The sequence below is a fragment of the Drosophila subobscura genome, chromosome A (genome assembly GCF_008121235.1).
Source record: "Drosophila subobscura isolate 14011-0131.10 chromosome A, UCBerk_Dsub_1.0, whole genome shotgun sequence".
Classification (NCBI taxonomy): domain Eukaryota; kingdom Metazoa; phylum Arthropoda; class Insecta; order Diptera; family Drosophilidae; genus Drosophila; species Drosophila subobscura.
In genome coordinates, this window is record NC_048530.1 from 17,011,514 (window position 1) to 17,035,761 (window position 24,248).

Below are 24,248 nucleotides of genomic sequence, written 5' to 3' on the forward strand. Positions count from 1 at the left end.
TTTTACCAAGTAGCGAAAAAAAGAAGAAAAAAATAATAGGAAAATCAACAAACCAAAAAATGTGAAATATATCGGAAATACTTCGGGTTCGTGTTCTTTTTAGTTTACGAATAACAAATCAAAAATTGTAGGCTTAGACTTGGTTCAGTTTCAGTTCTTGTTTTGCCTTGGGGATGGGTCCGTTCCCACCATCGGTTGCCGTCTCCAACTTCTTATAAATGTTGCTAAGTGTTAGACATTTCTATACAGCTAAACTTAAACTAAAGGACTATAAGCTACTGATTGGTGTTGGTTCTCTTGTTATTGTTATTGTTGCTGGTTCCACTGCAGGTTTTGAAAATACGAATTTTACTAGCAAATGGACAAATGAACGATTGAGAGTTGGAGCTGGAGCAGTACCAAAGGCGACCACCCACTACCCAGTCTCTCTCTCTCTCTCTTTCTCGTTTAATCGAAATCCGTAACTAAATGAACACTTTTCAATAATGTTAACATTCAATGAATTTGACTTGGATTCTGCGTTTGCTTGGTTGCTATCTTGCTTTGATTGATTGATTGATCTGATTGGAGTGGATTGGTTAGATGTTTGCTTGGTTTCTGTTGCCTTTGGCGCCTCTCTCAGTCTTCGTGGCAGTGTGGTGTGGCTGCCACACATACCTCCAACAAGCTCTCCGCACAGGCGTGATCTATCTGATGTTGGCAAACAAATTAAGGACAGACTTGTTCTCCTTCTGGCTGCGCGCCTTGCTGAAGACATTCCAGAAGCGCAGAGTCTCATCGCCGGCGCCCGTGACAATGGCCTCGCCATCGGGACTGAGCGCCAGATAGAGCACACGGTACGAGTGGCCCGTCAGTTTGGCCACCTGCGTCAGCGAGGGATATTTCCACACCAGTATTTGGTTCTGGGAGTAGCCGTGCGTGGAGACCAGCTCCGAGGAGTGCTTGGACCAGGCCAGATTGCACACCTGCGACCCAGTGTCCACGCACTGCATGGGCTGGCCGGTCAGCGTGTTCCAGAAGCGAATGCAACGATCGGCCGTCCCGCCGCCGCTGGCCAGCAGTCCGTGATGATGCGGGGACCAGGCAATCGCCTTCACAGCGGCCATATGCTCCGTATACGATTGCACGGGGCTCACCGAGTGCTGGTTCCACACATACAGACGATTGTCGTTGCCGCCGCTGGCCAGGTACTGATTGTCGGGCGACCACTTGAGGCCGCACACCTCCTGACGATGCCCGGCCAGACGGCGCTCGGACTGCAGCTGTGGTGTGCGTGTGTCGCGCTGAATGATCCAACGATCGCGCGATCCGCTCGACAGGATGTCACTGTTCCAGGCCAATGCGCCCACACGAGCCGAATGGCCATTGAGCTTGTTGATCTGCTTATTGGCGGCCACATCCCAAACGGTCACATAGCCATGATGGGTGCCCACGGCCACTGTGTTGCCGCGCTCGTTCCACGACACCGATGTCACTGTATTCGAATCCGGACTGAGATCGCACAGGCGAGTAACCTAACGAAGGAACAACAAGAATATAAACCACAACATGGCCAGGTTTGGTTTGAGGACTCACCTGACTGGTGCAGGCACTCCATAGATAGACACAGCTGCCCAGGCCAACAGCGAGAACATTCTGCGAGGACCAATCGACCAGATTTAAATAGAAATCATCCTGCAGCTCCGGTGCATCCAGCACCTTGAATGGAATGCGAGAGATCTTGCGTGTGGCCTTCCGGGGCGAACGCAGTAGCTTCTGGCTCTTGGCGCTCACCGGCGACAATGAGTACGGGCATTCGCCATTGTAATCCTGCAAGAGAAAGAGAGATAGAGAGCGAGAGCGTGTTAGTGTTGGTAAGTGTTTTCTTTGGCGGTGGTCTGTCTTTCATCAACGTATTGTCGTTCCGGTGGCAGTCGCCCGATAAATTGCCAAAGCAAATGGTAACAAAAAAAGAAGGTAGTCGCTTGGTTTTGTTTGCTTCGAGCGTACTTGGAGCGACAATTAACGCCTCGGTGCTAAAAGCCTCGACCGCGACTGCCCCCTGCGCCTCACAGATTCCACAAGCAACGGAAACTATTACTAACTGGCATTTCAATTTACATTTGGCACGCATTCCAATTCCGTGCCCTTCCACACTGCGGCTGGGGCTGGGGCTGGGACTAGTCACTACGGGGAGCACTCTTTACAATTTCATTTAATTTATTTGCTGTGTGTTTGCATAGAAAATGCGAGGAGAATGTGTGTTAAGCGTATGCGTATGCGTATGCCTAGTCCCATGCGTGCTAGTGCCCTTTTTTCGCCCCAGCAGCAACAAAAGACGCGCGACCATTTACGCAATTTTCGAATTTTAAATGCAAGAGAGCTAGAGGGAAGTGCGGAGGAGCGCTGGACAACACGCACTCTAAAGCGAATTTGTGCGTGTTTAGCGAATGCAATCGAGTGAAAAAAGAGAAGATGGCAGATGAAATGAGAGCTTTCTGCTGTTATTGCATTTGTGGGCTAACTGTAAATAAAGTGCAAGCTACGTCCAGTATGTATGTATGTGTGCATGTATGCGACAACAGAAAGAGCGCGTAGACAGTGGAGAGCACTGACAGCTGCTGGAACTTGTGCTCTTGAGTGGAAGTGGGAGAAGTGCATGAAGTGAACAGTTAGAGCGATGCTTGCAACTCTTGGAGCTGTGATCAGTGGAGTGGAAGTAGGGAGCAAGAAGAACAGCTATGCAATGGCTATTGAATATGTATAAGTGCAGCTCTGCAGGTCATGAGTGAAAGTATGTATGCACATGTATGTGTGTGTTAGTGAGCTATTGATTACTGAGTGGAATTTTTGGAGTGCAAATTTTGTGGAGCAACTGCATGTGGTGCAGTGCATGAGTATTTTTGAGTGAAAGTTAGCCTAGACTACTTATTGAGAACGGAGCTCACTTGGCATTAAAACCACAACAATTATTTACAACTGTTTTTTGTATCCTAAAATCTCCATATTCAGTTTCTTCGCTTGGTTGGATTCAACTTGGAGATAGTCTCCACATGCAGCCCACACGCCAACTGAAAACTAGTTACATTTCGTTCCCCGTTTTCTATGGAACTAACTCTCTAACTAATCGCTTACATCATCTACGCTGCCTTTCCATTCCATTCCCTCCATCCATCCATCATGGGAATCGGAATCTGAATCATTTTGGAGGCATTAGTCAATGTGGGTTTGGTCAGGTTCCACACGTTTCACGATTTCGTTCACCGATAAAAGAGAGCAAACATCCCGACAAACACAAGTACCCTTCCTTGTACCCACCCCCCCAAAAGATAAGGCAACAACATAAGAGAGCTTTGACCTGTTTGGCTGAAGAGGCTATCACCTCCCTCATGCCACATGCCCCAATCCATCTATCCAATCCAAGTGGACGTCATGCCAGCCAAGGCTCTTAATTCGTTTAACAAATTAAATTTTAATTCAATTAACATTCAGCTGGGGGCAGAGAGAACCACAGATGAGACAAACAGAAACTTAATTACATTTTTGTTTGCGTTTTTGTTTGTTTTTGTTTTTTGTCCAGACAGACTTTGTGCGTGTGTGGGGAGAGCCCTCTAATGGTCTCACTTTGCACTCTAAAAAACCACAAAAATACAAAGGAATGCTTTTAGATACTCTACCATTCATTAAATAAATGAATCAATTAATTGTAGCAGTGGATGAAACCGCACAGCTCGGGGAAATACTTATTTCAATATAGCCTAGAAGTTGCATTACCAAAGCTCGTTCCAATGAAGTGCGGGAAAGTGCCTCATGCATGATAAACTTCACAGATTTTTCGTTTTATGATCGAAAAAAATTAAACTTTATGGGCTCAGAAATTCTGCGAAATTACATACAAAAACCCACGTTACACATGAGTTCTAAAAGGGCATTTAAATACATGTGTACATAGATTTTTAATGGCTCTCTTTTCGGCCTTTGTGCTTCCATTCCATTCCATTCCATTCCATTTTTCTGGGGAATGTTACACGCTGGAAAGCAGTTAAAATAGCTGCGTGCTCCTCCTTCTCCTTCTCTCTCTCTCTCTCTCTCCTTTTGCCATAAAGCGTACAAGCAACTGCCATTAAATTTAAATGTTTTTCGATGCCACCGAAAACAGAGAGCAGACGGGGCTACGGGGGTCTGAACTGGACTGGCCGCGGCTGGACTGTGACTGTTGGTAAGCCTATTAGAAATTCAATTGTTAAAACGCGTAAAGCTTAAGTACAGGCGGGGCGGGGAAGGGGTATGTGCTTATGCAGACATTGCTGTGGCAGTGGCAAACTCTCTGACAAATGGCAAAAGGAAATCAAAAAGCTTGTACCTGATTCAAATCTCTTGCAAGACATGTACAAGCACAACTCCACTTTTTTGGTTGCCCTTTTCAGGGCACACTACACTACACATTTATACTTTGATTTTTAAATTTATACCAATAGATTCGAGTCTTTACAATCGACCCTCTGGCCCTCACAAGTTACCTTTCTATTTGTTGTAGTCATTTTTTCGTGCTTCTCTTTTGGGGTATTTGTTCTCTTCATTTTCTGCACAACAATGTTACTACCTCTCTCTCTCTCTCTCTCTGTCTCTCTCTGGTAGCTAACAGCGTTGGTTGCTGTACCTTACAGTGCACTCCAGCACAGACCTCATTCATTCATTCAAACAAAACAATTCAAATTGCTTAGCTTGCCGGCCGGCAAGTTATTTTTTTGTGTTATTTCCTCTAACACGGTGCTGCCCCTCTTTTTTTTCGGTTCGACACCGACTACCTCTCTGTTATTTGTCGACTGGCAGTAGGATCGTATGATTTCGTTGCACAAAATGTACCAACAATATGTTTGCATTTGCATTTGCATTTGTTGCCACAGTTCCATTAGCAATCAAACAATTAACTAAAGCCTTTCGCTTAGGGGAAATTTTATGGTAAAACCCTTAGCCACAAGATCCGTCGAGGGTATCAAATGCTGCGTCACCATAAAGTCTGTAAGCCTTTCTCTCTCTTTCTTGTTGTGTGTTGTCTGTGGGGCCTGTGGGCGGCGCTTGGGGCACAGGCTTATAAATTAAACAAATAAACAGCCAACCAGCGAAGATCCGAGAACAGTACAAAAAAGAGGGACCCGCGACCCGCACACCAATGTGAATAAAAGAGCGTGAATCCACAGACCGACGGGCAGAAAGGTGAGTGAAGGAGGTGGAGGGGTAGCTCGTTGGCTATGTTAATGGTAATGTGAACCTGTCGCGATCTCGGACCAACTTAATCACTGGCCCAGCACCGCCAGAGATAGAGCCACCAGCAGCGGGAGCACCAGCAGCAACCACAGCAAACCACCACGAAAATAGTCATCGTTAATGCGATGTTAATGCAAATGTCTGCTGCATAAATTAATAATTATAATGAAAAACAAAAACAAAAACAATTTCAACAAACAATAAAAAACGAACAGATTTTTGTTGGCCCATGTGGAGAGTGGTTTTTTCTATAATTCTCTTAATGGCTATTCGAAATGGTCGGACACGACACATAAAAAACGTTGGGGGGTAATGGAACGGAACGGAACGGAACGGAACAGGTGCACGAAATAATCGGGCAAGAGCGCGGCGAATGGTTTTTATTTGTTAGTTAAGCCTCAGAATGTTTGTTGGCTCGTGCAGAACCGTTGAGGAATTGAGGAATTCCCAGCCAACACAGAGACCATGCGCTGACCAATAAATCTTTGGTGGCACTGAGAACATTCATTATCGCATTGATATCATCATTTAATATGATAGATCAAAGGCCATACATCATTTTCAATAAGTTACCGATAATGAATGTATTCCAGCTTAGAACACGCCCACAAAATGCTCCGAGAATATAAATATTGCAAAATGCCTGATGGCGAGAGGCAGTGCCAATCCCCCAGCAGGTCCAATCAAAACAATAGCAAATGTCCAACAAAGTGTTGAGACCATTCATTTTTGGTGGCCAACTACTGTTGAGGGCAGAGAAATTGTGGTGCTGGCTGTGTGCCCCCAAACGGCAGGCAGACAGACAGACAGACAACCGAGCATTATTTATGACAATAACATTGCGACCGCACATAATTGAATTACATATTATTTGTTATGACTCTTATGAGAGGCAGGAAGGCACCCGCAACTTGGGGCTGAGTGTACATAAACTGGGGTGTGGCCCCCGCAGATAGATGGATATATTCGTGTTAATTGTGTGGGCGTGATGTAGATGAATGGCCAAAGATTTCAATGCCTGAATGGAGTGAGTGGAGTGAGTGATTGTGGCCCAAAAGCCATCGGAATCATTCGACAGTTGCCAAACATTTGACCACAGAAAATAGAAACCAAAGCAAGGGAAGCCTCTCCATGTGCCGCGCGCGCTCCTTCCTTTCTTCCATTCCATTTGGCAGCCATTCGGGTTAAACGAGTACACACAGATCTCTTCACAGCTATTGACTCAAGTGTCGTTTTAGACCACTGAAGTAGTAGTTGAAGTTGATGCTGGTGGAATGCCATCTTCGCTGCGGTCCGCTTCCATTCGATACCCTTTCCAAAGTCTAACATAATGAACTGACCGATGAACGCTGCTGCATGCCGCGTGACTTGTAAACTTTACTTTTTCTTACTGCCCAAAGCATTTCAGATTCGAAGTATTTATTGAGAGAGTATTTCGAAGTTTTCTAACGTGTGTGTGCTCCACGCTTTTGCCTTTCATTTAATTTTTCACTTATTTGTTTTCCATTTGTTGTTCTTTTTCTTTGTTTTTTGGTGGCGGCTGCTTCTGCTGTCATCCGGCAACGTGTCAACTGCCAAAAATGAGTCAAAGCAAAAGTCACAAGAGAGGGAGCGGGAGCGGGAGAGACCTAAGCCAAAGCGAATGGTCAGCAACGGCAATTGAAGGAACAGAAATCTGTTAAGCGGGCAAATATGTCAGGCTTTCCGTCAAAATAATAACGAATGATGTTGCTGATGAACCCGAATCCACAAGACAAGTGGCAACAGTTTTTTTGTGGACCCTCGAAACACTTGAACAATCAGTCCATAGATGGGCAACCGACCGGGAACAATGGAAACGGCTGTGGCAATACACACACAAACAGCCACAAACACACATCAGAAATAGATAGATGGATGGATAGATTTATCTGTGTGTCGGGCAGCATCACGCACATTGAAATCAAAGTGTGTTCACCTCGAGGTTTCAGTTTTGGTTCAGACTCTGGTCAAAACAATTTTCAGCCACAAACCGGTTACCGGCCTACCGGTGTATCCCCATAGATATGGGGGGAGTCCATTCCATGATCAATAGAAACCAAATGAGCGACAGAAAGAGGGAAAGAGGGTTTGAGGAAAAGGCAACTTTCCCATAAAGGAAAAGCAAACCAAAAGTGCCACAAGGAGTGCAATGAAAGCCACCGAAAGGAAGCTTGAACTTGGGCAAGGCTTAAGCCGGAGTTTGCTGCGAGTAATAGAGAAAAACTGAGATAAGCTGAAGAAACGTGAGACGCGGCAAGGCAGAGAGGCATAGAATTTCCACAGAGAAGCGACCAGCGACCAGCTTTGCTTTCGGTTCATTCAACTTTTTGAGTCTGGGAAAAATTAGAGCAGAAAGACGACACCGGACAGCGGACAGCGGACAACGGACAGCGGACACCGGGCCAGCGGTCAGCCCAATTAGCACCGACTGCAAATTCAATTAAATGCATTCTGCGATCGTCACCGCCAATCAAGCGACACAACAGACTTCGGGGTTCAAGTTTTTGGTTCATGAGTTCAATGGGCATCATGGGAAATGGTAATGGGGCTGGGGCTGGGGCTGGGTCTGGGGGGAGGACTCACCTGCTTTGTGGGGGATTGATATTTGAAGAGACTTCGCTTGGCTGCTGGTGTGTAGGCATTCTCGTTGCGCTCCTCGCCGGCGGTCTTCACATCATCTATGGCCGTGCCCAGGAGCTCGTTCTTCAAGAGGCACGAATACGCCAGACTATCGCGTGCCGTCTCCCCACAGTCCCGCTGCTTCTTGCTCGTCTGTGGTGAGTTATCATTGGACTTGTTGATCGACGCAAAGTTCGTCTGCCAATTGTTGTTGGCCCTGTGCACACGAGTGGAGCAAAAGAAATGGCAACAAAAAGAACAAAAGCAAGCGAAATAAATTAAAAATTGTAATTGGAAAAGTGAATTAATTGTATTCATATGGGTAATACGAGAGCGTCTACGGCTAGACAGTGGAAAAAGTGCAAGCAACTTCGGACAGAAATATTTATGCACTATTTTCACATTATTTATTATTTACAACTTATTTGATTTCCTCTTCCCAATCAGCAAGGGGCTGCTGCACATGGAATATCGCAGATGAAACCTTCGTTTCACTTTGCTGCGAAATCATTTCATTCCCCCCCAAGCCAGACAGCAGTAAATAATTTTATGCAAACGCGTTCAAATTCCACTCCGCTCTGGAAGCGAATTGTTATTATTTTTTGTAGCCCATAAAAACATAAAAAACGTGTGCAACGTGCAAACAACAATTATTGACGGTCAAATTGTGCAAAATTCGCACAAAAACCAAACAAAAACCAAAAACTTTCGCAACAACAAATGGCGTTCATAATTTGCCATGAAATTTGTTGGCCAAGTGTGCGAGAATTCTAACCCATTGTCCCCCAAACACCAGTCACAGTCACAGTCCCAGCCCCACCCCACGGATTGCAGTGCACTCCTCTTCGTGTTGAAAAACTGTTTACGAATGCAATAAGCGTCGGTCGGTCCGCCCGTCCGCCCGTCCGTCCGTCCGTTTCTGATTATCTGACAAACGCATTTCAAGTGTTCACTTCCACCTCAAATAAATCAAATTTCATGAACGGATGAGCGGATGAGCAGCACTCACAGCAGGGAGAGGTGACTGTGGGAGGTGATGAGGTGGAAGGTACGTCCCGGATGGCAGGGTCGAATGACAATTTCATTTCAATCGAAAAAGGTTGTGTGGCGAGAGATTCAAAGAGATTCATTCCTTGAGTGAAGACTCAAATTTTTCGTATACTGAGAGACTTTCTAGGAGCAAGAGAGAGAACATTAGGCGAAAATATATCTCATGTACAGTGGTAAAAACTGATCAAAGATCAAAGGCGCTTCCAAAGAGCTAAACTCTTGAACCTTAACTGTATGCACGTGCTAGAGGATGTGCACGCCAAGCATGGCTTTTATGCTGAAGCCAGATGAAAGGTGAAGAAACGCTAATTACCTTTTTCAAGAATAAACAAAAAACAACTTTACGACATGCGTTTCGCTTCCAGCGAACTCTCTTGCAACTTCTGTGTCGCTCTCCCTCTCTCTCTCTCTCCCTCTATCATTCGTCATCTCTCGTGCTTCCAGCAAAAAGCCAAAGTTCAGTTTTCCTTGTTTTTCCCATGAAGTTGAATATTTTTGAAGTTTTGTTATTGTTAGAACAATGATCTCTGCACTCGCTGTGCTCTCTTCGCTTCGCTTCTCTTCTCTTCTCTTTTGGCTTGCTCTCTACGCGGAACTCATTAGCCAGTGTAAGAGAAAGCGAAAGAGAGAGAGAGAGCGAGAGCGCGAGCTGATGTTGCTTTTGCTGTTGCCTTTTATGGGCGGACATAGAAACACCGTTATGGCCCCAACGAGGCGCAGCCAGGCGGGAAATTCATAAGCCATATACGGTGGGGCACCTCACCCAAACGCCCTTCCGCCAGCTGTGTTTTTGTCGTTGTTTCTCTTCTCATTGGAATACCCCTTGATTCGTCGGAAGGTATTTTATAGCCATTGGATCTGGCAACGATCGGAGATGGTAGCCTTTTTTTGTGCTCTCACGTTTTTCAGCATACAATTTCAAAGCGGCAAACATGACGTAGCAGAACGAATAACGGGCTCAAAGTCTGACAGAGTTCATTGAGCTCTTCCTTCACAGATGATTTCCTTGCCCTCTGGCTATCCTTCGAATTACCCACTGAATATTTTCTCGCCACTCACCTGCATGGTATGAAGCGATCCAGCGACGTGGGTGTTGTAGACGATTCCAAATTATCAAATAGATTACGTGCCACCGGACTGCAGTGCTTCAGGATGCGCTTCTCATATTCCGGACTAAACATCTTAGCGCCTCAGATCTCTGTAGGATCCCCTCCACGTGTCGTCTTATGCTTGGTGGGGGGTGCGGGTGGGGGTTTGTTTATTTTTGTGTGCAAACAAACAAAAACGTAACGCAAAAATGCAACAAAATTCTCCAGATAGCAGGGTCGATGGTCGATCGGTAGCAAAATAAATCGCTGGCTTGAGATCCAAGAATTAATGATACAAAATATATGTATAGATGGAAGGAAGCTGCAAGAGAGAACAAAAGACGGAGGGGAATATTCGTAGATAATTAATTTGAATAGTTCTTTTGTGGCTTTCGAATTTGAATAAAATTGTAATTTATTTTTGTTGGTGTTTGGCGCGACGACAGTTTGGGCCTGTCGTTGGGCCATTAATCAACGTCTTGTGGTCTGTCTGCTTGCCAGTCGCGAGTCGCGATTCTTTCTTAGGCATGGATAATCCAGTCAGGCAACAGCAATTGCCTTTCTATTTTCTTGTATTTTCTTGTATTTTGTGTTCACATCATGGGGGCGTATCAATCACGGACACAACACGACACAGCCCAAAGCCAGAAACCCCCAACCAAAAATCCATCGAACACAGCGGAGAGTTCTTCTGTTGGCTGTCATGTATTTTTGGATGGATCTTCTCGGTAGTGCGTTATGCATACGAAAAGAGAGGCTTTCGACCTGCTAATTAGATCCGCCCCATCATATCACGAAGCCAATCCCCGCCCCTCCCTTTCCCATTCCAGTTCCCTTTCCCATTCCCATTCCAGTTCCCATTCCCTGTGATGGTGGTCAATGGCACGCGGCCACTATGGGCTGCATCTAGCTGGCATTTGGCGTGTCTAGACCTAATTAATTTATGGGCGTTAAGTGTTGCTTGTTTGCGGCATGGGATCGCCGACACAGGGTGGGGGGTGGTGGGGAGGCTTTCTGTTTGGGTGAAACTTACTCAGCTTAGACACTTCCGCATTGGGGTTTTTCACTCTTTCTCCTGCTTTTCTCTACTTCACTTTGTTGTTGATTATTTCATACAGTTTTCTTCGTTCTTCGGCTTCCTTATGGTCGGTCGTTGTTGGTTCATAGAAAATATATTTGGAGGGGAGACGTATGACGTGACTGTTTCGGGTGAGCAACGATCTAATACTGATTTGAAAATCTAGACACAGTCTACTTGAAAGCAGGGAAGCAATGACTAAGCCGGCGTTTCAATTACAACAATTTCACTTTGAGTTTGAGTTCGAGTTCGAGTTTTCGTTTCCCGTCAAAAAGGGGCAGATAAGGTTATTGATTCGCAGGTACAACCACAAGCACAACCAGCACCAGCACCAACCCACCCTACGCCGTGGCAGGTACGCAGCACCGGTCTCACCCAGCAGACACACAACTGATAAAGCCGGGTACACATTTTGTGACTCAAGCCTGCAAGCATGCACGAACATGTCGCACCCACGGGACCCCCACTGATAAGAAATTGGGTGCCGCCGCCGCTTCGCTGGAAGGGCTGAGCTTTAACTGGAAAAGGCAAGGGGGAAGCGTGTGAAATTTCATGATTAGTAGATACCGTTAGCCCGCTCTCTTGGAAGTTGATCGAGTGTCAAAAGTCATCGAACTAAACAAAATCACCTACCCGCATGGGACTGCTCTTGCTTACGCCACGTTACCACTCCTCTCACCAGCACGCACTCTGCACTCTCCTCATTCGGGGTTCAATGCGCGCACACACACACACACACACACGCATAAAGACACTCTCTTTGCACTCTCTCGCTCTCTAGTACTAGACAAATGTTTTCTTTCTCCATCGATCAAGGACAATGAACCTTGGGTCTCTCTTTCTTGCAGCCATAATCAAGCGATACCAAAGCAACGGCACTCTCCTCATGCTTGTACTATTTTTAGTCCGTGACTTGGAAAAGATTCATCAATAATCGAGAGCTGCTGTGGCTGCTGCTGCTGTTGTTTATGTCACACACATACACATATGTAAGTTTGTGTGTGTGCATGTACAAATACAGAAGGTCAACACACAAGTCGACAAGAGTGAGGGTAGAGCGGGTAGAGATATAATTCTTCAAAAATGGAGCTCTGTGGGAGCCAGAAGCCGACTATAAATATCGCACAAAAGGCGGTGGGAATGCGGTATACCTCCATATCCGTTATGCGGTTGGTTCTTGTTCTTTTTGCACCTTATCAGCAGCAGCAGCAGAGGAATGGCCATGTGCAAAGTGTGATAAGAAAGAGGGCCACAGACAACAGCAGGGCAGTGCATGGCGGTGGCCGTCATCCCTAACCCAAAGAGAGAGAGCGAGAGAGATGGGAAGCAAGGCAGGAGCCAAGTTATAACTAAATTTAAGGAAAGGCAGTCGAAAGTAGCGGCCTCCTTTTATAAACATGTGACACAAAAAGAGCAAGCAGTGCGGGACTGCCTTACCATTATTCGTGTATGACGAGAGAGTCCAGATCGTGAGAGGAAGAGGGTGTGTGGTGTGTGTGTGTGTGTGTGCGGTGGTGAGAAACAAATAATCGATGGCTTTGCGCCCCCAAAAATGCATGACCAATAGCAAATTATGTCAAGGACATCAATAACACACACACACAGTGAGGGAGGGAAGAACACACACTAACTTTGATACACGCAAGTCCCAAATGCAAATGCTTTGGCTAAATATTTAATCTAACAATTTGCAGCACTTGCTAGTAAAACTACTAGTTTTTGTTGCTTTTTCCTATTGTGCATGTCATGTACAAACGCACTCGGCGGCACTCACACTCACGCAAGAGAGCGTGGAGGCTACAGACAAACAGATAGATAGAGAGAGAGAGAGAGCGTGGTAACGGCGGCGGCTGCGACAACTGCGACCCGCGATGCATGCTGGCCCGCTCGCACACAATGTAGTGGTACAGCTAGGGTAATAGTGCAGGCCATAAAGAGAGGAAAACACAGTTACCCATGTGCCAGGCCTAACTGTGAACTGTGTTTAGTTCTCTCGTTCTCTCTCTCACACACTAAATGCACAAATCTTCACTTTTTTGGAACGTTCTTTAGTTTTATCACACACCAAACAAACACACACTTTTTTCCAATAACTTTACGCGGCAAACAAACCAAAAACGGTTAAGTTTGATTTCCAGTCGCCCAGAGCCAGCTTGCTGCTGCACTCTCAATCGAAACACCGAAGAAGTTGTTCTAGCGTTTGTATGGTTTGATGCTGCTTCCGCATTGCCGGCTACTCTATTCACTATTGCAAAAAAAAACCCTATCTTATTGTTACGACGACAAGGCACTTCACGACTTACAGTTGATTTTGCTAAGCTGGTTTTGCTATGCATCTGCGGCAAGGTGCGCGTTTTAACAAAATTATGTTATTTTACGCAAGCTGGGGATGCAGTCAGTGTGACCGCTGATCTATTAATGAAGTATACCGTGTGACCCTCAGGAATATACCAAAATATACATTCTCATTTTAAAAATATACCGAGGAAAATCATGTTCCTCAATTTTGTTATTCTATTTCTTATTACAAAGTAACTAAGATCCTCATCACTAAACTTATAATTGTATCAGATTGACGAATCGATTTTTTTCCGGCTGGCTATCCTTAGACCACCTTTATTGTATTGCTATTAATAAAAGGTTTACACAAAGAAGGTACTAGAAAATGTAACTTTTTACATGGTAACTACACAATTGCTACATATGAAAAACATATACTTTCAGAATGAAACTGGTCGACAAGGGGTTAATGAACGAAACTATATTCGATATTGATTTTCGGCTATTGCGAGCTAGTTCGGACCTCAGAATATATATTTTTAACCGATTCATTCATTTTCTACAAAACTGTAAACAAATCATTACCAAACATTTTGTTAGCAATCGAATAAAAAGAAGTCAGGAAAACTAACCAATATTGTGGAGAATTGATTGATACATCGGATAATATTTTTGAGTCCTGAGAGAGTTCAAAATATTATATAGAACATCCAAATCGATGAAAATGATTCAAGACTACGGTATATGAACGGTATATTTAGAAAATGAGAAGGTATATTTGGGTATATTTTTAGGGTTGTGCGGTAATTTGATCGATGAATCCGCGGTCACACAGCTGGGCAGGCGAAAGTGATTAAGAACCGGCAATTTTTTCAAAAATAACAAACATTAACTATATTCGAAAAGATGGTTCTACCTTTACTGCAGCGCTCCACGCTTCGCGGCGTGCAACAGTTGACACAGCCATGGGCCTCGACTGCCTTCAGCCTGAGAATGGTAAGGATCGTGCACAGCCCATCCGCTTATGTAACGTTGCTGGCCAAAACCATGTCTATTAGCCATTGTGAGCACCGGTCGAGAGTGTTCTGAAATGATGGGTCGAAATCTGTCCGCTTGCCGGCGTTTCGTAATCACCTGTGTATGTGGGCGGCGCTGGTACAATGGATGTCACTGCCTCCAGCCCCTGGGACAGCTGAAGAAGTTTGTCCGAAAACAGTTTACCAACTGGAAACATTCTGCCACTTGTGGATTGCGAATAATTGTAGTCGGTAGAGCAGTTTCACTTTGATCCAGTTGGAAGGCAGTCAATCCGACACCTTGTGGATCCCGTTCACTTGGACTCCAATTGGCATATTGATTTTACTCACAGAAAAAATTATTCGCTCTGTGTTCGCTCGCTCGCTCCACTCTTTCGCACCTCGAAATTAAAATGAAAGAGCAGCAACAACAACAGATAGTGAAACGAGTTGTAAGCAGGAGAAAAAATTTAGCAACGAAATTCGCTGATCTGACAATTCTAGTTTCGGCAATTCAAGACATTGTGTAAACCGGTTGATTGTATATTGAAAAGCAGTGCAGTGCCGACACATGCCATACCCTCACTGAGCCATGCGATAATCCTGGTAACTGTAAATGATAATGTACAAGCACTTGGGCATAGATAGATTCCACACACACACACACACACACGCACACACATACATATATTTAAGTGTGAGGTAGACTCAGCTGATTAGCAAAGCACCCCATGCCGGGCAGAGTCTTCACACGCCGCCAACACCCAGCACCCACCTCCCTTCCAATCCATGGCCGCGCACTGCTTGAGGAGAGCGTTCGCTCGCTCGCTCGCTCTGTCTGGAATTTCGCGCTCCGACAAGGTTTTATGGTCCCCCCACCTTATCTGAGCACAGTACCAGCAGCAGCAGCAGCAGCAATCACAGCCATTTATAATCCGAGTGCTCGCCATTTGATTCAATCAACTTATCTCCTTTGAAATGGTCAGAGCAACAGCCCGCATTCATCCACTGCCAATTGACGTCAGCGAAAACTTACACTAACTGTTCTTTTGCACTGCTTGCAGGCCTCCCAGGAGTTCCGCGTGGAAAGCGACACGTTCGGTGAGCTCAAGGTGCCCGCGGACAAGTATTATGGCGCCCAGACGATGCGCTCTCAGATCAACTTTCCCATTGGCGGAAAGACAGAGCGTATGCCCGTAGGTTTTTCCACACACTTTTCGCCCAATAAATATTCATCTCTCTATCTCTCTCTCTCTGTCGTACAGAAACCTGTGGTGCAGGCCATGGGCATCCTCAAGAAGGCCGCTGCCGAAGTGAACAAGGAATTCGGGCTGGACAGTAAGGTGAGCGAGGCCATCTCGCAGGCCGCCGATGATGTGATCTCGGGCAAGCTGTACGACGATCATTTTCCCCTTGTCATCTGGCAAACAGGCTCCGGCACCCAGAGCAACATGAATGTCAACGAGGTGAGTCGCGGGGCTAGCAATTGCCATAAACAATTCATAGAACCTTCTTCCCGGCGCAGGTGATTAGCAATCGTGCCATTGAGCTGCTGGGCGGCAAGCTTGGATCGAAGACGCCCGTGCATCCCAATGATCACGTGAACAAGTCGCAGAGCTCCAACGACACCTTCCCCACTGCCATTCACATTTCGGTGGCCCTGGAGCTGAACAACAACCTGAAGCCGGCCATCAAGACGCTGCACGATGCGCTGGCCGCCAAGTCGAAGGAGTTCAAGGACATCATCAAGATCGGCCGCACCCACACCATGGACGCGGTGCCATTGACGCTCGGGCAGGAGTTCAGCGGCTATGCCCAGCAGCTGGCCTACGCCCAGGAGCGCATCGATGCCTGCCTGCCGCGTGTCTATGAGCTGGCCCTGGGCGGCACAGCCGTCGGCACCGGCCTCAACACCCGCAAGGGATTCGCCGAGAAGTGCGCCGCCAAGATCGCCCAGCTGACCAGCCTGCCCTTCGTGACGGCGCCCAACAAATTCGAGGCCCTGGCCGCCCGCGACGCCATGGTGGAGGTGCACGGCGTACTCAACACGATTGCCGTCAGCCTCATGAAGATTGCCAACGACATTCGCTTCCTCGGCTCGGGTCCTCGCTGCGGCCTGGGCGAGCTCTCCCTGCCCGAGAACGAGCCCGGCAGCTCCATCATGCCCGGCAAGGTGAATCCCACGCAGTGCGAGTCCCTCACCATGCTGTCCGCCCAGGTGATGGGCAACCAGGTGGCCGTGACCATCGGCGGGGCCAACGGACACTTTGAGCTGAACGTCTTCAAGCCGCTGATCGTGTCCAATGTGCTGCGCTCCATTCGGCTGCTCTGTGAGTAGAGGGAGAGATGCTTCTGTTCGTGTTTCTCTTTGCTAATTTCTTGGCTTGTTGCAGCTGACGGCAGTCGCACCTTCACCGCCAACTGTGTGAACGGCATTCAGGCGAATCGCGAGAACATTGCCAAGATCATGAACGAGTCGCTGATGCTGGTGACGGCCCTCAATCCGCACATTGGCTACGACAAGGCTGCGAAGATAGCCAAGACGGCGCACAAGAACGGCACCACGCTCAAGGAGGAGGCCATCAATCTGGGCTACCTCACCGAGCAGCAGTTCAACGACTGGGTCAAGCCCGAGGAAATGCTGGGACCCAAGTAGGCTGCCGTCTGTCTAGAACTTTGCTTCATGAATGTTTTTGCCAGTCGCCCAATAAATCGCTTGTCGAATAGACTTACAAATTTTCCCAAAAATTCAGTTCAAAAATGTCGCTTGTTACCCGCCTATTGGTGGGCCCCACACGAGGCCTTCGGATGTCGGCGAGCCTCGGCGGCAAGGGCAAGCCGAAGGTTGGCAAGTTTCGCATGGAGAAGGATACGTTTGGGGAGCTGAAGGTGCCGGCGAAGATGTTATTTGGCGCACAGACGATGCGCTCCAAGTTGAACTTTCCCATTGGTGACATTGGGGAGCGCATGCCGGTAGCTATGACCCATTGACCCCCTATGCAGGCCCCTCTAGAGACTGAACTCCCACACAGATGCCAGTGATCCAGGCCATGGGCATACTGAAAAAGGCCTGCGCCGAGGTGAACCGAGACTACGGACTGGAGGGCAAAATATCGGATGCCATTTCGTGTGCCTGCGACGATGTGATCTCGGGCAAGCTGTACAAGCGCGGGCACTTCCCGCTGGTCATTTGGCAGACGGGCTCCGGCACACAGACCAACATGAACACAAATGAGGTGATCAGCAATGCAGCCATCAAGGCAATGGGCGGCCAATTGGGCTCCAAGCAGCCCGTCCACCCCAATGATCACGTGAACAAGTCGCAGAGCTCCAACGACACCTTTCCGGCTGCCATTCACATTTCGGTGGGAATGGAGCTGAACGAGCGGCTCATCCCTTCGCTGACACATTTGCGGGACGCGCTCAAGTGCAAGTCGAAGGAGTTCAAGAACATTATCAAGATTGGGCGCACACATTTGATGGACGCGGTGCCGTTGACGCTCGGGCAGGAGTTCAGCGGCTATGCCCAGCAGCTCACCTATGGCCTGGACAGAATCAACGGGTGTCTGCCGCGTGTCTATGAGCTGGCCCTGGGCGGCACAGCCGTCGGCACTGGCCTCAACACCCACAAGGGATTCGCCGAGAAGGTGTCCAAGCGCATTGCCGACCTCACCTGCCTGCCCTTTGTGAAGGCTCCGAACTTCTTCGAGGCGCTCGGCGCTCGCGACGCCATGGTGGAGGTGCACGGCGTACTCAACACGATTGCCGTCAGCCTCATGAAGATTGGCAACGACATCCGCCTGCTGGGCTCGGGTCCACGCTGCGGATTGGGGGAACTTATGCTGCCGGAGAACGAGCCGGGCAGCTCGATTATGCCTGGGAAGGTGAATCCCACGCAGTGTGAGTCGCTGACCATGATCTGTGCCCAGGTGATGGGCAACCAGGTGGCCGTGACCATCGGCGGTGCCAACGGACACTTTGAGCTGAACGTCTTCAAGCCGCTGATCGTGTCCAATGTGCTGCGTTCCATACGGTTGCTGGGTAAGTGGGGGGATACGGGGGGAGGTGGTGTGCGTACAACTGATTTGTGTTGCTTGCAGCCGATGGTAGCAAGAACTTCAGCAAGAACTGTGTGGAGGGCATCAAGCCGAATAATGAGCGCATTGCCAAGATCATGAACGAGTCCCTGATGCTAGTGACGGCACTTAATCCGCACATTGGCTACGACAAGGCGGCCGCAATTGCCAAGACGGCGCACAAGAATGGCACCACACTCAAGGAGGAGGCACTCAAGGCTGGCGTCACCGAGCAGCAGTTCAAGGAGTGGGTTGACCCCAAGAAGATGCTCGGCCCCAAATAGATTTGATTTCACTATTAGTTCATATTAAATTTATCCGTTAGCTCAAATAAAGCTCAATAGCAATCGATATTTGCTGTGTGTCATCGCTATGGCTAAATCATCGTCGCCTAGATAATGCAGCCCTGCACTAGAACTGACAGCGACAGCTGTCTTTGTATTTGTGTTTGTAAGTTTTTCTTTGTCTTTATCGCAATATTCTTGCTCCAAATCCGCCAGAAACGGCAAATATACGAACTAACAAGTGTCTCTGGGCATTGCCAGCAACATTTTTCCACCCAGTGCAACGAATCCGTGATTATAACCGACACTAGTGCCGTACACACTCGATTATCTAACGACAATATTTTTGGCTTTAACTTGTGTTTGTATTTGCTTTCGACCAGATTTCGATTCAACGTGCTGTGCTTCAAGTAGGCAGAACCTCGGACAACATAGCAACCATTTCAGGGCCGGCATGGGCACTCGTAAATTTACAGTCTAAAAAGAAAATTCTATCAAGCACAACACAATAAGAAATCTAAAAAAAAAATCAGTTTCGCCCCCATATTTTTTTCGTTATTGCAATTTAGTTCATGGTTCATTTTACGACGCAAAAACATAGACACACACATACACACACTCCCTCCAGACTGCAGCAGCTGTTTTGCAGACGAACGATATCGATTACACACGCGATTACCATCGTACAGTAAATACTGAAGGGCAGGGCGCCCCCGCAGTGGCGTTGAACGTTTATAGGAAAATAAGAATAAAGGTGAGCACACACCGACGGATGTGTGGATGGATAGTCAAGTGTTGAAACGATCCTCATCCATTGCTGTGTTCGCAGGCAGCACAGTACTACGACGGCAGCCGCAGGGAAAGATGTCTGTGAGACTGTTGACCGTGCGACTGATCAAACATGGTCGCTACATTCTGCGCAGCTACTGTCACCGTGAGATACACGCCAACATTTTGGAGCCAAACCCTTTGAAAACACGCAGCAAGCGAGGCTTTCCCCTACCATCCTCCAGCGCCGCGGCAAATGCAACGCGGGTGAGTGCCAAGTCGCCAACAGCTCCCCAAGTAGCACAAATCTCATGCAATCTCTGCCAGCAGAATGCGCCACAGCAGGTGGCCAGATCGGCACCATCGCCGGTCAGTGTCCTGCCCCGCAATGGCGTCCCGTCCAGTGGCAGCGGCAGTGGCCTCTTCCGCATCGGCCAGCAGGCGCGCAAGCTCTTCATCGACAACATCTTGAGTCGCGTCACCACAAACTACTCGGAGGAGCTGCGCAAGCGGGCCACACGCAAGCTCTTCTACGGCGACTCGGCGCCGTTCTTTGCTCTGATTGGTGTGAGCCTGGCCACCGGCTCGGGTGTGCTCAGCAAGGAGGATGAGCTCGAGGGCGTTTGCTGGGAGATACGCGAGGCTGCCAGCCGCCTGCAGAACGCCTGGAACAAGGACGAGATCTCCGAGACGCTCAACAGCAACTTCACCATCGACGACCTCGAAGTGGGTGCGCCCATAGCCAAAGGCTGTGCGGCCGTTGTCTACGCGGCCAACTTCAAGAAGAGCCAAAAAGAGAGCTCAGAGCTCGGCTCTGATCCCGAGGTGCCGCCCGTGCCTTCAGCTGTGCCCACAGCGGCCAGTGCATCGACTGTGTGGCGTCACGAGCTGATGACGCCGCTGCAGAATATGTCGCGATTTGTGCACAACTTTGGCGGCTCTGTGGACAACATCCTGAGCTACAGTCAACCCTCGGCGGCGAGCGATTTTGTGGGCGCCATGAGGCGCGAACAGGAGCTGGAGACCGAGCGGGAGACCGAGCCAGCTGGCGTATCCCCTGCAATGGTAAAGATCCAGCTGGAATCGCTTGTCTGTTTGTATCCTTAAATTGTTTTGTTTCGTGCCGCAACAGAGTCCACGGCTGGCTGGCAAATTGGAGAGCTCCATTGACGCCTACCCGCTGGCCCTCAAGATGATGTTCAACTACGACATCCAGAGCAACGCCCTGTCCATACTCCGGGCCATGTACAAGGAGACGGTGCCGGCGCGCCAGCGGCGCATGAACACAGCGGCCGAGGAGTGGGAGCGCCTGCTGCAGAACCAAACGCTGGTGCTGCCGCCGCATCCGAATATCGTCTGCATGTTCGGCTTCTTCTGCGACGAAGTGCGCAACTTTCCCGACGGCCATCTGCTCTACCCGATCGCCCAGCCGCAGCGCATCAATCCGCAGGGCTATGGCCGCAACATGTCGCTCTACCTGCTGATGAAGCGCTACGATCACAGCCTGCGCGGCCTGCTCGACACGCAGGAGCTGAGCACGCGCACGCGCATCCTGCTGCTGGCCCAAATGCTCGAGGCCGTCACCCATCTCAGCCGCCACGGTGTGGCCCATCGCGACCTGAAGTCGGACAATGTGCTCATCGAGCTGCAGGACGACAAGTCGCCGGTGCTGGTGCTGTCCGACTTTGGCTGCTGCTTGGCGGACAAGGTGCATGGCCTGCGGCTGCCCTACGTCTCGCACGATGTCGACAAGGGCGGCAATGCGGCTCTGATGGCGCCAGAGATATTCAACACGATGCCGGGCCCCTTTGCGGTGCTCAACTACGGCAAGGCCGATCTGTGGGCCTGCGGCGCGCTGGCCTACGAGATCTTCGGCATGCGCAATCCCTTCTACTCGTGCAGCGGCGGGCTGGCGCACGAGCGCGGCGAGCTCACTTATTCGCTGCGGAACAGCGACTACAAGCAGGAGCAGCTGCCGCCCATGAGCGACGCCTGCCCGCCGCTGCTGCAGCAGCTCGTCTACAACATCCTCAATCCCAGCCCGTCCAAGCGGGTCAGTCCGGACATTGCGGCCAATGTGGTGCAGCTGTTCCTCTGGGCGCCATCCAACTGGCTCAAGGCTGGCGGCATGCCCAACAGCTCCGAGGTGAGTCAGCAGCCAGTGGTCCTTATTTGACTCTCTCTCTCTCTCACCCTTCGTTCCTTTGGCAGATTCTGCAGTGGCTGCTCTCGCTTACCACCAAGATTATGTGCGAGGGTCGCCCGCAGCTGCACCCGAGCGCCGGCGCTGCCACAGGACAGCGCGCCTATGTGGAATACTTGCTGATCTGCAGCTTCCTGGCGCGCGCACGGCTGCGTCGCATTCGCGGCGCCCTCAACTGGATTCAGAATGTGGTGGCCCCATAGACGCAGATGCTTCGTCTTACTTGTTACTCTGATAAAATCAAATGGAAAAGCGTGTGATACCTATACTTTACATATGTATTTATAAACAATTCGAAACTAGCCGCACGAGCAGAGTTTGCACTCGAATTTAGCCCATGCCCAGGCTGCTGATCAAGCCCATGAGGTCCTGGCTTTGCTCCAGGAAGAGCTTTATCTGGGCAAAGTTCTGGCGACGCGGACTCATGTCGATGAGGCGTATGCAGCCGCCATTGCACTGCACTGTCAGCGATTGATTGTCGCCAAAGTCGAACATGTAGAGGGTCTGTGAGTGCTCGTCGAGGATGGGCTTTAGGCTGCAGCCAAGATGATGAAGATTCTCCACGATGCACGCGAAGGCATCCTCCACGTTTTTATCGTTACCTGAGGCGAGCAGGCAGTTCATATTTGTATTTTGCATATGTTTAACCATTATTAACGCTCACCCAATGATTTGATGCGCGACTGAAGCGCTTGCTCTTCCACCTGCGCTTCATGATGCTCCTTGATCAGCCTCAATGTTTGCTCGTTGAGGGCGCTGGATGACTCCGGCCAGGACTTGATCTGCTCGATGTTCTCAATGGTATCGTCCACGTATTTTGCAATGTACTGGTGGGCCGCCTGGATGGTGTTGAGCTCTTGTTTCAGCGATTTGGTGTTCATTTCGTTCATTTTGAATTGGATTGGCAATTGTGGTGGGAAAAAAAAGATCTCTCATCACTGTTATTCGAATCAACCCTGTTGCTATCGATACATAGTGCGCAACTCTGGTTCGCCAGAGATGGAGCAAATAACGAATATATCGAGATATGAAAAACAATTTACATTTATTTGTTGTTTATTCCGACTTAACACAGCCAAGATGAACGCTGCTCACGCACATTTTGTGATCATAGAAGGAACAGGTGGCCATGTGTGTTAGTCCATCATCCTCGGTTAGATTTGGATGCCAGTCGGCGCCATAACAAATGCTCGAATGCTCCTCGTAGGTGCCCAGCAGCGTTAGTGCCGAATCCTTGAGGTCGAGTTGAACGACGCTAAAGTTCGTGTACATGCAGGCGGCCAGGATGACGTCCAGTCGCTGGGGATGCGGCTTGAGGCGCCAGATGCCGCCACCCAGATTCACTTCGGCCAGCGTGCGCTTCATGGCGCGCGTGTCGAAGAGACGCAGCTGCTCGTCATAGCTGCCCGTGAGCAGATGGTGCTCATGCTGCGGATGGCTGAGCAGACAGGTAACGCCCGCCTGGTGCGCCCTGTTCGTCCACACACGCTGCTCCGTGCGCAAATCGTGGGCGAGGAGAAGGCAATCGTCGCCGCCGCTGTACACGCGCTGCGGCGTCCAGCGGTCAAAGGTACAGGTCCAGGCCTCAAATCCATGCGCATTCCATGTGCCCACAACGGACAGCTCTCCCTGCGCGGTGTAGCGCAAATGGCTGATATTTCCTTTCGAATCCGAGACTACCAGCTGCACGGCATCTCCATCGCGTTGCCAGTCCAGGGCCAGGGCCAGTGGAGCCTCAGCAGCCGCAGACGCAGTCGTCAGAGCCAGGCACGTGCGTTTTTGCAGCTGTTTTTCGTCCGCCAGCAGCTCGTAGATTTCCACCTCGCCCAAGGCGTTGGCTGTGGCCAGCAGTGGGCCACTGTCGCTGCTCCATGCTGGCAGCCACTTCATGTCCAGTATGGCCGCCGTCTCAATGCTCTGCAGCCGCTCCAGTGCTCCGCTGCCTGTCTCAAAGTGGTACAGGTAAACGCGTCCCTTGCGTGGCCGCTTCTTGGTGGTCTCATCGTCCTCTCCTTCCCCCTGCTCCAATTGAACCAGTTGGTAGGTTCCGCAGGCAAAGTACCTGGCATGCTGATCATCCTGGACACACCACTCTACCGAATCGGCCGAGTATTCTGTATCCACGCTGTGCAATGTTTTGAACATGGCAAACATGTATTAGTGCTGGCAAATAGTCTGAATCGATTGCGATAGATTCTATCGATAGACCCCAAACCCCCGATGCATTTAAAAAAAATGCATTTTCTTATTAGATTTATTTGTATGTTTTGCTAATTTAAAAAATTAATAATTAATACATACAATCTACTTAGTGATCTGGTTACGCGCTACATAATCTGGATTATGATTAGTTGATCTCTCTTCACATTTAGCTGTGCACCGTTTCCGTTTCGTCGCGTGACTGCTGCCCGCCCACAATGCAAGCAGTTCTTGTGCGGATTGCCACTGCTTCACAGTTACCATGTGCTTGACAGAGAGTGTGGGGGAGGGTTGGGTAGTGGGACTGGGATTGGGGGTG

At 49.0% G+C, this 24,248-nt stretch overlaps 5 protein-coding genes across 10 annotated transcripts; 2 read left to right on the forward strand and 3 right to left on the reverse strand.

Moving 5' to 3' along the window:
• Positions 1-346: 346 nt before the first annotated feature.
• LOC117896533 (fizzy-related protein homolog) lies at positions 347-13,507 on the reverse strand. The gene is made up of 5 exons (XM_034804917.1): positions 13,407-13,507; positions 9,997-10,347; positions 7,852-8,104; positions 1,576-1,809; positions 347-1,514 (listed from the first exon to the last, which is right to left on the reverse strand). The coding sequence occupies exons 2-5, from the start codon at positions 10,116-10,118 to the stop codon at positions 687-689; spliced, it is 1,437 nt and encodes a 478-aa protein (XP_034660808.1). The 5' UTR covers positions 10,119-10,347; positions 13,407-13,507; the 3' UTR covers positions 347-686.
• Positions 13,508-14,197: 690 nt separating this feature from the next.
• LOC117893897 (fumarate hydratase, mitochondrial-like) lies at positions 14,198-18,826 on the forward strand. 4 transcript variants are annotated; one of them, XM_034800795.1, is made up of 6 exons: positions 14,198-14,379; positions 15,464-15,595; positions 15,665-15,865; positions 15,925-16,729; positions 16,793-16,863; positions 18,571-18,826. In XM_034800795.1, exons 1-6 carry the CDS (start codon positions 14,290-14,292, stop codon positions 18,757-18,759), a joined length of 1,488 nt encoding a protein of 495 aa, XP_034656686.1. In that variant the 5' UTR covers positions 14,198-14,289; the 3' UTR covers positions 18,760-18,826. The 4 variants fall into 4 exon arrangements, with proteins under 4 accessions (XP_034656686.1, XP_034656603.1, XP_034656844.1 ...); XM_034800712.1 differs by lacking the exon at positions 18,571-18,826 and having other exon boundaries at positions 14,199-14,379; positions 16,793-17,147; XM_034800953.1 differs by lacking the exons at positions 14,198-14,379; positions 18,571-18,826 and adding an exon at positions 15,238-15,380 and having other exon boundaries at positions 16,793-17,147.
• A 124-nt stretch (positions 18,827-18,950) lies between these two features.
• Positions 18,951-21,996, forward strand: LOC117893703. Of its 3 annotated transcripts, XM_034800598.1 has the most exons (5): positions 18,951-19,513; positions 19,589-19,794; positions 19,858-20,592; positions 20,660-21,673; positions 21,739-21,996. In XM_034800598.1, exons 2-5 carry the CDS (start codon positions 19,624-19,626, stop codon positions 21,931-21,933), a joined length of 2,115 nt encoding a protein of 704 aa, XP_034656489.1. In that variant the 5' UTR covers positions 18,951-19,513; positions 19,589-19,623; the 3' UTR covers positions 21,934-21,996. The 3 variants fall into 3 exon arrangements, with proteins under 3 accessions (XP_034656489.1, XP_034656324.1, XP_034656407.1); XM_034800433.1 differs by lacking the exon at positions 18,951-19,513 and having other exon boundaries at positions 19,870-20,592; XM_034800516.1 differs by lacking the exon at positions 18,951-19,513 and having other exon boundaries at positions 19,873-20,592.
• On the reverse strand, positions 21,988-22,687 carry LOC117894232. Its single transcript, XM_034801195.1, has 2 exons — positions 22,395-22,687; positions 21,988-22,332 (listed from the first exon to the last, which is right to left on the reverse strand). The coding sequence occupies exons 1-2, from the start codon at positions 22,618-22,620 to the stop codon at positions 22,061-22,063; spliced, it is 498 nt and encodes a 165-aa protein (XP_034657086.1). The 5' UTR covers positions 22,621-22,687; the 3' UTR covers positions 21,988-22,060.
• Positions 22,688-22,768: 81 nt separating this feature from the next.
• LOC117894141 (diphthine methyltransferase) lies at positions 22,769-23,915 on the reverse strand. The gene has a single exon (XM_034801075.1). The coding sequence runs from the start codon at positions 23,882-23,884 to the stop codon at positions 22,787-22,789; it is 1,098 nt and encodes a 365-aa protein (XP_034656966.1). The 5' UTR covers positions 23,885-23,915; the 3' UTR covers positions 22,769-22,786.
• Positions 23,916-24,248: the final 333 nt, after the last annotated feature.

Bases quoted from the DNA above. Each gene is read 5' to 3' on its own strand.
- LOC117896533 (XM_034804917.1), bottom strand. From the start codon at position 10,118: ATGTTTAGTCCGGAATATGAGAAGCGCATCCTGAAGCACTGCAGTCCG. The intron at 1,810-7,851 runs GTGAGTCCTCCC...TTTCTCTTGCAG, and splicing joins ATCAATCCCCCACAAAGCAG to GATTACAATGGCGAATGCCC. The intron at 1,515-1,575 runs GTGAGTCCTCAA...TTCCTTCGTTAG, and splicing joins GGAGTGCCTGCACCAGTCAG to GTTACTCGCCTGTGCGATCT.
- LOC117893897 (XM_034800712.1), top strand. From the start codon at position 14,290: ATGGTTCTACCTTTACTGCAGCGCTCCACGCTTCGCGGCGTGCAACAG. The intron at 14,380-15,463 runs GTAAGGATCGTG...CACTGCTTGCAG, and splicing joins CTGCCTTCAGCCTGAGAATG to GCCTCCCAGGAGTTCCGCGT. The intron at 16,730-16,792 runs GTGAGTAGAGGG...GGCTTGTTGCAG, and splicing joins GCGCTCCATTCGGCTGCTCT to CTGACGGCAGTCGCACCTTC.
- LOC117893703 (XM_034800598.1), top strand. From the start codon at position 19,624: ATGTCTGTGAGACTGTTGACCGTGCGACTGATCAAACATGGTCGCTAC. The intron at 20,593-20,659 runs GTAAAGATCCAG...GTGCCGCAACAG, and splicing joins CTGGCGTATCCCCTGCAATG to AGTCCACGGCTGGCTGGCAA. The intron at 21,674-21,738 runs GTGAGTCAGCAG...TTCCTTTGGCAG, and splicing joins GCATGCCCAACAGCTCCGAG to ATTCTGCAGTGGCTGCTCTC.
- LOC117894232 (XM_034801195.1), bottom strand. From the start codon at position 22,620: ATGAACGAAATGAACACCAAATCGCTGAAACAAGAGCTCAACACCATC. The intron at 22,333-22,394 runs GTGAGCGTTAAT...TGCTCGCCTCAG, and splicing joins GTCGCGCATCAAATCATTGG to GTAACGATAAAAACGTGGAG.
- LOC117894141 (XM_034801075.1), bottom strand. From the start codon at position 23,884: ATGTTTGCCATGTTCAAAACATTGCACAGCGTGGATACAGAATACTCG.